The sequence below is a fragment of the Phyllobates terribilis genome, unplaced genomic scaffold (assembly GCF_046119375.1).
Source record: "Phyllobates terribilis strain yellow unplaced genomic scaffold, ASM4611937v1 Scaffold_12__6_contigs__length_324123572, whole genome shotgun sequence".
NCBI lineage: Eukaryota > Metazoa > Chordata > Amphibia > Anura > Dendrobatidae > Phyllobates > Phyllobates terribilis.
In genome coordinates, this window is record NW_027362772.1 from 181,128,290 (window position 1) to 181,141,830 (window position 13,541).

The 13,541-nt window shown below is 36.5% G+C and overlaps 1 protein-coding gene across 9 annotated transcripts in view; it reads left to right on the forward strand.

The window, feature by feature from the left end:
* PRDM16 (PR/SET domain 16) overlaps window positions 1-13,541 on the forward strand; it is a 775,410-nt gene that overhangs the window by 704,217 nt on the left and 57,652 nt on the right. Inside the window, exon 1 of one of the 9 annotated variants that reach the window (XM_073656497.1) lies at window positions 11,101-11,424. The exons of the other annotated variants lie outside the window; for them this stretch is intronic. Within the exon in view, the coding sequence (XP_073512598.1) occupies window positions 11,320-11,424 (105 nt within the window). The 5' untranslated portion in view covers window positions 11,101-11,319. Of the gene's footprint in view, window positions 1-11,100; window positions 11,425-13,541 lie in introns of those variants that run through there. 9 annotated transcript variants of the gene reach the window in all.

Genomic DNA, 13,541 nt, shown 5'->3' on the forward strand with positions numbered 1-13,541 from the left:
CCCTCACCTTGTGTGACAAGACCCAATCATTTAAGCGGGTAGTTGGATGTTGGTTACAGCGGGCACTTGCTGGAGACATCTTGGACCTTTGGATGTGTCGTAGCTTCCTCCTGTAGTAAGAGCAACATAATTTTTAGGTAAGGACACATCCCCAATAAGGCATTTAATTTTTTTCTTTTTTTAATACCCCTCTAATACTGGAATCCATATGCATTTATTTTTGATCCAAAAATAAGTAGGTGCTATAAATCCTATATCCCACGTGAGCACCAAACTTCAATGCAGAAGAAAATGAAATGAATTCTATATCATAAAGTAAACGCTCAGCGGATATTACATTGAGCACACAGACGCTCCACAACCAGACATTACCAGATCTTAGCATATCCTGTTTATATTTGGATCCCTTATCGTCTCAGTTGATCCAAATTGGCCAATTTGTACCGGTACAAAAATAATCTCTCTATTTGATTGCCGCAAGGTCGCATCCTTCTGATTTTCCACATTCTTCTCCATAGCTGCCGGTGATGACAACACCTAGGCAATCAAGGATATCTGCTTCTATTCACCACTAGTGACTAAGGGCCATAATCAGAATAAAATACATACCTAAGAATAGCAGGCGCTAGAACAGTGAAGCCAAGAAGAAAAAAAAAAGACTATATGACAGATATGTCACTGAGCTGCCCAGGATGTTCTCCACATGAACTGAAGCCATGGAAGCTCTGAGGTCATCCCAGCTGGTTAAACAAAAGAGGTCCCTGTGTGTAATGAGAGGCAGACAATAGTGATTGATAACCACAAGCTTCGGACACATGAAAGGAGCGATCCATAGAAAGAACTTCAAGGTCACGAGATGCACTTTATCCCCCAGGCAGCTGATTATGACAATCTGCGGCCTAATATGAATAGGGATAATGTAAATTGCTTTTATTTGCAATTATCACCAGGGTGGTAAAAAGCATTTCCTCTTATTTTTAACACAAGATTGAAAGGTCATCCACACTCAATTATGTATCATTGAAAGGTGTCTTGGGTATCAGGATATTATCCTGGAGCAGCAGCAAGACTTTGGGAAAAAAGACAAAATTATCTTCAAACCTTGTCAGAATGGAAACAGATGCTAGGAGAGAGCAACCAAAATACGGTGAATGTTGGGATCAAAGATATACAAGACTGATTAATTTGTATACGAGAAATATATAATGCAAATTATCTCACCTCTGTGTCTCCAGTTTTTCTCCCTCCTAAAAAACAGCTAGTTTGCACTTTTCTCAATGAGCATTGCTTACATAAGACCCCCATATATATTAGATAGCTGTCGGACAAGCGATCATCCAGCCAAAAGCTATCTCTTTAGTCTTTCCCATATGTGAGAGCTGCTGCCAGACTTCGGTGGCAGCAGTTTATATTTCTATTGAACAAAAGGATCAGCCATTGAAATTCTGCATCCTTCTCTCTCCTGATATCATCTGTCGGGGAGAGCTGGGAGGCCCCCATACACATTAAATGACTGTTGGCTGAATGATTGTTTGTACAACAACTGTCTTTCCCTAATCTCCCATATGAAAGAGCCTCTGGAAGACTCTGGTGGCAGCAGCTTTTATTTCTCCACCGAACAAAAGGCTCGGCCATTGAAATTGTGATGACCAGATCCCTCTTTCCCCTGATATCATCTATCAGGGAGAGCTGAAAAGAACCCATATACATTAGATGGCTGCTGGCTGAATGATCTTTTATAACTTGTAGGGAAGCAGGAGGTAAAGTGCTGGATAGCAGGTATGTGTCACCAAAGTGGCTGGCCTCGGTGATATAAGTCCCAGAAGAAAGTACCCCAGTAACAACAGGTTACTGAAAGGATTTTGGAACCGGGATTTAGGAGCGACCAAAAGAACCTGGGTGGGAAAGGTCACTCACGTACTCTCCAGCCTGGGGTTTTCTCGTCTAATAACAGGCAGCTGGGCTAGTTCAGCAGTGTCTGTGATGTTTGGAAAGGGAAAAGACTGTTAATGGTGGACAGTCTCTACCAGAGCCAGAGAGGTGGATTTAAAACTGAATGAGTGAGACCGTTTTGAAATATTTTGTCTACCCATTAAAAGGACTGTTTTGTTATTCATTTCTGCTGGAAAGAAGCACTGTGGAACTTTAAGAAGTATAATAAATCTTACTCTGTTTGACACAAGAACCCGGTGCCTGTGTGTAACCTAATGGCTGCCAGAAAGCTTGAATGCCTACGCTCTCCATGAAACAAAAGGATCGGCCATTGAAATTGCAGTGACCAGATCCTTCTCTCCCCAACATCATCTGTCAGAGAGAGTGGGGAGTCCCCCATATACATTAGATCAGGTCAGTCGATCCTGCCAAAATTGTATTTGGTCGACTATTATCGAACGTGTATAAGAGCCTTAAGACTTCTTACACCAACTGGATTTCCAATAGGAGAACCAATATTCTCTAAGATCTATAGTATATTTTTAAATGTACAGTACACGGCCATTCAGAAGGTATAGTGTTCAATATATGGAGAACACTCCATATATTGAAGGTCATGCGGGTATTTGTAGTGTTTTATGTACGGAGTATAATAGAATTGTATTATGGTCATGTCCAATCGTCGGGGTCATATTTGGCAGGTGTAGTCTTCTCGGGGATATGTCCAGTGGTTGGGCCATGTTGTGTATAGTGTTCAATGTAATGAGTGTAATGGAATTGTATTATAACTATGTTGGGCCATCAGGTCATGTTGTCCAAAAAAAGGATGTCCCATGACACAGCGCTGACAGTTTACATTTTTCTTTCACTTTCATAGAGTTAGTATCTATCTTGCGTTGGTCATGTCATTATTTCTGTCACTATGTGCTTGGATGGAGTATATTCACTTCAGTCTGTTTACTGACAAGAGTTACCTGTGGGTTTGTGGTGAGCCGGCTGTGATATAACCCTGTGAACACATCACACAAGCCCCTGTGGTTTTGACAGCTGCTACCCCAGGAGCTTGGAGCCACTTGCTTGACTGTTTCCACCATGGCGTGGGAGAAAAAAATATGTGTGATACTCAAAGGGCAAAGTGGTATTCTCATTTCCAATCACATAAACTAATTAGTCATTAATATGTGGTTAAAAATTGCCTTGTTTGCAAAAAACTGCTTCCATAACTACACCCGAGAACAATATGACAACTTCTGGATAGATTTTAGGTTTTCCTTAAAAGATAAGGATTACCAGATGGGAAGTGATTCTACAGGATATTTCTGTGTGGGTCTTCTGGCATCCAAAAGGTTTGTTCAGGGATGACCTTATGTTGGATGGTGTCAATGCAATCAGTGGCACCCTGGAGCCTAGGGGGGGCCCAAAAGGTCCCTTTGGCCTTTATGAGAAGACTAAGTCTATAGTTTTACCATAATAAAAAAATCCATCCTATCTAAAAGATCTTGGAAAAACAGTACACTTCTCAAATAGAATTAAATTCCAAAAAATACATCATTTTTTATATCAGACTTAGCTATGTACCTGATCACTGGTCTTCTGATTTGCTTCTAACTGTATAGATCACCCACCACCAACTTCTCCTGCAGCGGCTGCGCATAAGCAGGCATCAAGCCCAGGGGAGAGGCATCTATCAGACACCCCCATTAATAACCCAGTAAGTAAAAAAAACACACACACACAAAATATTTTATTTACAAAAAACTCTCTCCGACTCCCTGGTTTACCAATTTATTAATACAAAAAAATCCATGCTGGTTCAAAGTAGTCCAAGGATTTCGACGTTGTCCACAAATGGCAACCTGAAAGACATAAAAAGAGAGGATTAAATAAAGACAAGAGAAAGTCCCTCATTCACCAATTTATTAACCCCACAGCTCCAACGTAGTCCATGTTGTTCCAACAATGTCCACCAATTTTATAGTACAACCCATGGAGCATTGCTCTTAGAACTAAGCTTCATAGGTCACTTCCGGGCAGGCTGCGCCCTGTGTGACCCGGTGAGAGCGGTGATGTCAGTAACATTACTGACATCATCACCGTTCTTGCCGGCTCTGATGAGAGTTGTCATCAGTACCCAGTGCCTATGAATAGCAGTACTTTACTGCTATTCACAGATGCCAAAGCCGGAAGCGAGGAAAGTGGGCTATGACGGAGGAGCTTCATGGGAACGTTTTTTTTAATACATTTTTAACGAGGGAGTCTTTATTCAAATAAATATTCAAATAAAGTATTTTTGTGTGTGGGGGTTTTTTTTTTGTATTACTGGGTTAGTAGTGGGGTGTCTGACAGACACCTCTCCATTACTAACCCCTGGGCTTGATGCCAGCTGACATTACACAGCTCATATCAACCCCCAAAAATATTACCCCGATTGCCTCAGCACCAGGCAATCAGGAAGAAATGGGCAAAGCTCTAAAATTGGCGTATCTAATGTGATGCGCCAATTCTGGGGCAGCTGTGGGCTGGTATTTTTAGGCTGAGAAGGGCCAAATAGCCAGGGACCTTCACAGCCTGATAATATCAGCACCCAGATATCTGCTTTACCTTTGCTGGTTATTTATTTAGTTAGTTCCCAGTAGCCCAGCAGCAACCTGGGAGTCAGAGATGCGTCCAGGCATCTTCCCCATACTGTTCCCATTCATTCCGAGCGTCCGACCTGCCCGATTTGAGTACAGTGCATTCGAGCATTTTAGTGCTCGCTCATCACTAGTAAGGAAGTGTAGTGCTCTATGTAAATGTACAATAGCGTTGCGTTTTGGTCATGTTGAGTGGTCGGGTCATGTTGACAGGTGGAGTGTTTTTACAATCTTTCTAATCATCCTGTGTCTCCCTGCCCTTACAGTAAAGAATCCGTTCTATAGATAAAGTAGATAACCTCTTGCTATATTTTTAGTCCTGTATATAAAAAAGCCCAACTGAGACCATTTAAAGTAGATGAAATCTAACAAGACTTGTCAGGAAGTCATGCACAAGAGCAAGGTTCCCACAGTTCAAGGTACATACATTGTATGACCTCAGTTTTACCAAAACAGCACCCACTCGCCCTTGCAACCACTTGTCAGTAACCTATACTTTCACTTTTACTCTATGATCTTCCCACCGTGCCCAGATGTAATCTTGAGCAGTATGTGTGAGGTTTTAGGTGTTTTTGGTTTGTTGTCACTAGCTGCGTGAAAGGATTTTTCCTTTCAGCATATAACTAGTCTCTTATTGTGACTTATCTAATATAAAGTCATTGCTTTATTAACAGAAGGCCAATTTCTTGTGCAAAGTAGTATTTATTACCACCAATCAGATATCCTTTTTAGAGTCATATAGCGGTACATTATTTCTAAGCTTAAATTATACTCACAGATTTAATGAGCAAAATTAGCTAACCTGACCTTGACCTATATTAACTAGCTACGATCAGAAAATGATCTGTTGTTTGAATCAGGTTTTTGTGTCACATGTATTTTCTTTTAAAAAAATGGCAATGTTTTTCCTTTCACTATCTTTATTTAAATAAAATAGTACTTTTGCACTTTTCACACTGGCCACTAGGGCATTTTTAGACTCATACTTCCTGTTCTTTTAGGAAACGTTTTCAGCTGACTCCTTATCATCAGAGGCAGGATTACAATGACAGATAACACCTCTATACACTAATAACACAAGATCCACCAATCAACAGGTGATGCCACAGCTGACATTCCTCCAATACCAAAAAAGGCTCAGTGTCCGTTCATTGTGGCTAATGTACATGTGCACTTCCTGAAACAACAGGAAGTTACAGTCTAAAAAAGCCCCAGTGGCCGATGTGAAAATTGCAAGATTTATTTTATTTTTAAAACAAATTGTGATCTGGAAAAAACAATATTGCCAAAAAAATTAAAAAGTACATTGAACACAAAAACCTGATTCAAACAGTAGGTAGTAAATTTATGATGACTACTGCCCGTTAACAAAGGTGAGACTCCATTTTCTTCTTGACCAATATAGAGCAGTGATAAAGACATAATGAAACAATTTTATTATAAAATACAGAGTGCCCATACTAGGATTTCATTATTAAAGGTGTAGGCTTTTGGGGGTTTGGGGATTTTTTGTGGGGAAGAGTGGGAAGGAGATAAGGGGGTTTTAAGACATCTTGCACTGAGGTCCAAGAACTTCCTGTTACTCATATGTGCCCAAGTTTTACTTTACTTTAAATCCTTTTTTACTTTTCGTACATCTATTAACCTTCTGTACCCCAACAATAATTTGCTGTCGTGTCAAACATTTGATATCGGGGGTATTACTCACATTATGGAAAGATGAAATTTCACTTTTCCAATGCCCAGACAAGACAGCCACTTTCTATTTTTTCTTTTAGCGTTTATCTACATGATAAAAGAGGTCCACCATTCGTTATCCCCCTCTTTATGCCAGAGCAGAAAAAAAGTGTCTCCCCTCTAGCAGACTTGACACAAACACATATTGCAATCATTTCAAGGGTTGCCATGTGTTACGACTATTAACAGCTGACAGCCAAGGCTTAGATCAGCCCACAGCATGTTCTGGACCTTCTTCTCTCTAACAAGAGATTTTACATTTGGGACAACCCCCTTTTTAAAAATTATTTTATACCAATAATAGTTTCCTTGAGGGAAAAAGGAGAGAAAACAGCACTTTCTGAGAGTATGATTGAAAGTGTTAAAAGCAAAAATATAGAATTTTCTCACCTAATGGAGCTGTGCACATTAGGGCACAACTCCAAAATCATATAAGCTAGATCCAAAAGGTGCAGCTGACTTGGTGTGCTGTTGAAAAATCCACCAAGAGAGTTCTGGAAGTGCGTAATTAGGATGGAGATATTAGATGGAAGGCACTTCCATGGTAACAAAAGCGACAGATCAAATACTATCAAACAAAAAAAAAAGTATTTAAAAACACAACGTGCTTCGGCTGTATCCAGCCTTCCTCAGGTGTCACTTGAGGACACCTGAGGAAGGCTGGATACAGGCGAAACGTGTTGTGTTTTTAAATCTATTTTATTTTAGGTATTATTTTTATCTGTCATATTCTCTTGCACAGGAACACCTTTCACCTGGTATCTCCACCCTATAAATTATTTTAGCAACCTATACACAAGGACAATTAATTGTTGGCTCAAACAAATTGTTTTAATATTTTTTATTGAATATTTAGTTAAAGGGAACCTGTCACTTTATACATTCTGCCCAAGTCAACATGAATCAGCGCCTGGATGCACGAATGCTGCCAGGTATGTTTTTCTCTGAACTATTCCAGTGTTTCAGAGAAAACATAGTTTAAACATCGAGCCATGGACCAAAGCCGGAGATGAGATTTGTCTGACTTTGCCCCCGGGTGGCTTCTTCCCGCCCACACTCTAGTTGATAAACAGGTCTATCCCATGTGTGTACATAGGGAGAGACCTGTCAATCACCTGGAGTGGGGAGAAGTAGGCCGGGGACGACACCGGACTAGTTGTGTCTTTCCCTTTAGTCCTGGCCGTATCTTTAAACTAAGTTTTTTCTGAAACTCTAGAATGTTTCAGAGAAAAATGTACCTGTTTGCAATCGTTCAGACAGGCCTTTGGTTTGGGCAGCATGAATCAGGTGACAGGTTCCTTTTAAGTCAACCTATTTATTTGCTTTTTTTAACATTTAGACAATGGCTAAGTTTAATGCCAGTCATACTCCATACATCTGTAACCTTCAGATAGCAAGAGGAACATCCAAGGTAAAATCACTAGGGTATGATCTAGATTCATGCCTGCACAAAAGAGTTAATATGGAAGTTACGGGAACATAACTGACATCATGGAGCAGTAAATATAAAAGTTGATAATACGAGCGCCAAGATCATAATCATATTTACAATCGCTCCTGTGAAGTCATTTCTCTACAATGGCTCTTTTGGCCAAGCAGACAATACAAATAACCTACACTTGTATTGCTAGGAAAACACAATGGAAGTGATTGTTAAACCATCAAGCACAAGCTTTCTCCATCGGCCCTGAAGAAAATATACATTTCTGTTCCTAGTGATTAAGACAAAGGAAAGTATATCAGGACCCTGGGAGCAGCCTCCACCTCTTCCTCTCTCTGTTCAGAGCTAGGATGGAGGAACGGGCCAGTCTTGTGCCCAGATGTCTGGACCTTTCGCAACGAGGGTTGACAGGAAGTGAGGCTTTTGTTAAGAGCAATTCAATATCCATGGTCAGCTTGTGGTGTGAATTCTATCTGGATGCCAGAAGAATAAAAAAAAATAAGATATGGACGTGGGCTCCTAATTTATTTCTTTTTATAATAATTTACATTTAAAATAATTGAATTAGAAAAATAGATATAAAATGAAAATTTTACAGTATAAATCATTTATAACCTAATGATACAAATTATCCCCCTAAATAACACAAATATATTTCAACCAGAACCTATGATGGCTTTCTGGGTAAAGCAAAAAAAAAAATTAGTGCTGATTCCAATCAACTACTTCTTCCATCTTTCACTTTTTTATTACAAAGGTTTTCCTGTAATAATAGATAATTATTGTAATAATAAATTAACACCTCCTTCAGAATAAATATGTGAGAGTACCAAAAAAAATATATAGAATTGAGTAAATTGTACATGGTGTCATACTTTCAGGACTCTTATCTGTGAGTCCCTGGAATAACAAGAAATATAATTTGTAATTGTTGTTGTTTTATAGCTTTTTCCTTTTATTTATTTTGTTTTAGACAATACCAAGCTAATAAAAAAAAAAGTATACCGGTACTTTATTTGATTCTATATAGTGTTCGCATACACACCTGGAGGGTGCTATACTTTTCATTATGCATTTATATACAAGTGTTTTATTTATTTATTTAGTTTTACAACTTTTTATTTTATTTTTCTACAAATAATATTGCTAAAACAAAGTAAATCATGTGTTTTTTTGCCATAAGGTGCAATTTGTTCAGCGCTCCCCTCCCACTCCTATTTTTTTTTTTTACCACCACAGTGTCTAAGTGTGGGGCTTTTACACAGACGTGGTTTTATTGTTTCACGCAAGAAGTCATAATCTACATGAGTGGAACACAGCTAGGCATTAGCCTTGCTGTACTGGGCTACATAAAAAAACCTGATTCTGGAAAGTGCTTGAGCAAACATATGGGACATTTTCAGAACTAAATAATCAATTAATGTTTCAAGCCCTTTGCTTTGTTTGTACAGATGACAGGTGAGACGGGAAATCCTTAGATAACAGAAGACCATTTCCAATCTCTTTATCATTACACTGAATTGAATGAAGTTATATTACGCCAATAAAATAATGCGCTTTGCTTCCTTTACTCATAGAAACCATAAAATGATATTAACCAAACCTATCTTATCAATATTTATTCTGTTGTATTCTCTTATGTACAAACCATTTAGGCTTCCATGGGTCTAAATGAACTGTACAAATGATTAGACTTTATTGGGGGACGACCAGGAGAGGACTATAAAAAAATGATTGATCATTTATCTTTAACTTCTAAACTTACAGCAACAGCTATACATGCTATATAAATTGTATATATATATATATATATATATATATATATATATATATATATATATATATATGTATGTGTATATATATTATATATATATGTATGTGTGTGTATATATATATATTCCATAAATATATATATTCATTTTTTTATTATTTTTCATATATATATATATATTCAATTTATATAGCATCTATAGCTGTTGCTGTAAGTTTAGAAGTTAAAGATAAATAATCATAAATTACAAAGCTTTATTTTAAAAAAATATATAATAATAATTAGGGTATGTGCACAAATATTTGGTGCAGAAATTCCTGCACCATTTCTGCATCACTTGGCAGGAAAAACGCAGCATAATATACATGGGTTTTTACCGCGGTTTTGACGTGTTTTTTACACGCGATTTTGATGCAGATTTTTTTCCCCACTCATTAGTATGGGTGAAATCTGCAACAAAATCACTGAAAGAACTGACATGTTGTAGATTTAAATCTGCACCAAATCTGCAAGTCTCAAATAAGCAACGTGTGCATGAGACTTCAGGAATCTCATTCACTTTGCCAACATCAGGAAACCCTTCAGGTTTTGTGACAAAGGTGAGCAGAAATAACGTAACGGAAGCGCGATTATTCTGCAACGTGTGCATACAGCCTTAAAGAGGAAAGACAAGTTTTATAGGAAATTGCATATATATATATATATATATATATATATATATATATATATATATATATATATATATACATATATATATATTTTTTTTTTTACCTTTAAAATTAAGAATAAGAATGTTATGGCACATGCACATTTTACTTAAAGGATCAGATTGTATTAAAACCTTTTAAAAATCTTAATATTTCTGTCACTTTAACAATGGCAAAATTGTGTAATATTCCTTATATATACATGCAGTTCGAGTATACATCACTTTATATATGATGTCTATGGAAAAAACAGAACGGTGTCCAAATATTTGAAATATAGATTTTCCTAATATTTTTTCTATACAATTATGAAAAGCAAAAATTAATTGACAACATAATGTTTTCTTAGTTACTGTAACCTCCTGATAAATCATTTAGTGCATTCACACAATCTGAGTACAATCACCTTTAAATCCTATCAATATATATATATGTGTGCGTATATATATATATATATATATATATATATATATATATGTATATAAATATATATTTAATTTATTATTACACAACTTTTAGGGAATTGTATCCATATGTAAACCAAATAAATTTATAGGTTCTTTTTATTTATTTTTATATAGTTTGTTTTTTTTCTTGAATGCATTTTTTTTTATAAATCCTTCAGATCACATGTGTAAATATAAAAAAAAAAAATGTGCTAAACTTTCTGTACAGGCTCGGACGACGAAGCACGGTGCGGCTTCTCTCCACGTTTGCAGAAGAATGCAAAAATGCATCAACAGTTTGAAAACTTGGATTGTGTTTGAAAGGAAGAGAAAAAAAAAACCTCTTTCCTCTCTTGATTTGCAGCTTGTTGTAGCCTCTGATACAGACATAATGTAGGCAGGGTCTCTGGAGAGATGAGATTAGGGGGAGTGTCTGAGCCTTGGATCTCAGACCATTGAGAGAGTAGGATAATCTGCAATGAAACCCCACCTCGGAGAGATAAAGTGATGATGCAAAAGGGTAGGATAGTTCAGGGACTATCTTCAGGCCTGGCATACACACACACACACACACACACACACACATACACACATACATACATTTACAGACACACACACACTCTGCCTTGTGTGTGTCACTAATGCATGAAGGATGGTGTTTGCAACGAACTCAACAGACTCTGCAATAATAGCTGACTGGAAAGCCCTTGACACTAGTCAGGTCTCTGAACTGGTGCACCTTACACAAAGGAAAAAGGTTAGATGTGTATTTTATGTTTGTTCCGTCACTTTTCCACATTTTATTGCCTTTTCTGTCTATCTTGTTTTCCCGGCTTGAACTTGGGGGAAAGTTAACAACATTGACTTTCCAAACAGTTTCCACGTTGCTTTCCAACACTGAGGACACTTTAGTCCCCTTTTTAGTCTAATATAATTATTTTAGAATATTTTTATTTTTATTTTTTATTTTTTTATTAATTTCAATCTTTATTTTCTTGTCCAAGAGTTATTTTTGTCGATGTCACAAGATTTGTTAAAAAAAAAAAAAACAACGAAGTTGCGTTGAATAGCTATGGTTAAAAATGAGCATGCTGGAAAGTGGAAGCCTCTGCTGTATATATAGCCTTTTAGTATGGATCTAGGGAGAATGCATGAGTAGAGAGTGCCCCCTAGTGGACATCACCATCTGGCCCATGTCATGCACTCAATAAATAACATGCTTGTGAAATATAGTGTAATAATCCCTTTCTTTAATAAAAAAAAAAAAAAAAAAAAGAAACATAACAGAATTTTATTCAGCTTGGAAATATATTCGTATAGTTTTTTTCTTTTATAGATTGGCCCATATTCTTTGCTGTTTTCGTTGCAGGCGTATATTAAATAAGCATTTTGTGTTATAAGGTCAATTTCTATTTATAAAGCATGCTCTTAAAGTCAACTGCACGCTATTACCGGTGCAATTATCGTGCTTAATAAATCATTAGGCTATTTCTTTGTGTAATATTTCGCTTGTTTATTTTTTTTACTTTTTAAGTAAGAACCTGTTTGCGAAATGATATCCATTTTCACGCAAAGGGTTAATCTAATAAAATAGAAAAATGTACATTTCTTTTTTATTTAACATATATTTCTGCACATTTGATAGAGCAAACAGTATATGCAATTAATGGCAAAAGGCGCATAGTGACTGCATCGTCACATTATTTTACCTGGGTAGATTCCTATTTATACGTCGTGAAAAAAAATATATTAAAAATAAATAAAAGATAATTGCAATTTGTTAACATTTATCTGGTGGATTATGAACATATTTTGAATATTTTTTTTCTATTGCTATGAAATCTTATACACCCGTTAAACATGGGGCAGGAATACTTTAGGGAAAATATCCCACTTCTGAAGAAAAGGAAGAGGAAAAGTATTTGACCCCTATCTGAATAGGTCATATAAGCTTTTTTTTTTAATCAGCAAGTGGCTCCATATGATTTCATAATCTATAAATGTTTATTAATGACAACCTACTTTAATAGAAAGCACGAGCATCACTGCAAAGTGCAGAATGTGTCCTAGGAAGCCTTTAGGCTGCAGTCAGAATCTTCATACTATTTTCCAAAAACATCCTGTCATCAGTTATTTGTGTTTTTGTTGACTTCCATTTCCTATGAATGTTCTCATTTTGATCTAAAAAAAAAAAAAAAAAAAAAAAAAAGGCAAAAGCGGAAGATAAAAATAGGAATATGATCTTAGATTATTCTATAGAACACCATACAGTTAATTCTTTTTCTGAAATTACTGTAATTGCAACAAACATAAAAATAATCAGTCTATAATGTTTGATTTACAAAAACGTCCCAGCCATTGTGTTTGAAAACAGAAAATCAGACTGAAAAGTTGCATCTGCAAATTGTAGACAGTTATAAGTTAAAGAATATGTTAATATCAGCTAATAAGGAAAGGTGTTGGAAAAAAAACTGCATGTTTTGGGTAGTTGTAGATGAATAAAGCCCCTTCCAATGGTCGTGAGATTCAGCTCAATGAGATTTAAGAATCCGCAGAGTGAACGTAAAATGTCTTACATTTCGGCAATGGAAGGGATTTTAAGTATAGCTTTTGATACATTGTTGCTTTACATGTGATATTTTATAATTTGTTCGTTCTTTTTGTAGCATAAAACCGATAAGGTGTCTAAATGTCGCTGCGATATATTTCAGTGTTTGTAGATATACCTTAAGTTCTGTATGAACGAACATCCGGAAATGATTCTTAAATGTTTTTTTTTTAGTGAAACGTCTATTCTTGACTTAATAGAGTAAACTGCTATTTTGAGTAAAAATTTATCAGACTGAAGTAGCCCCTTGAGTCTGGCTAAAATCC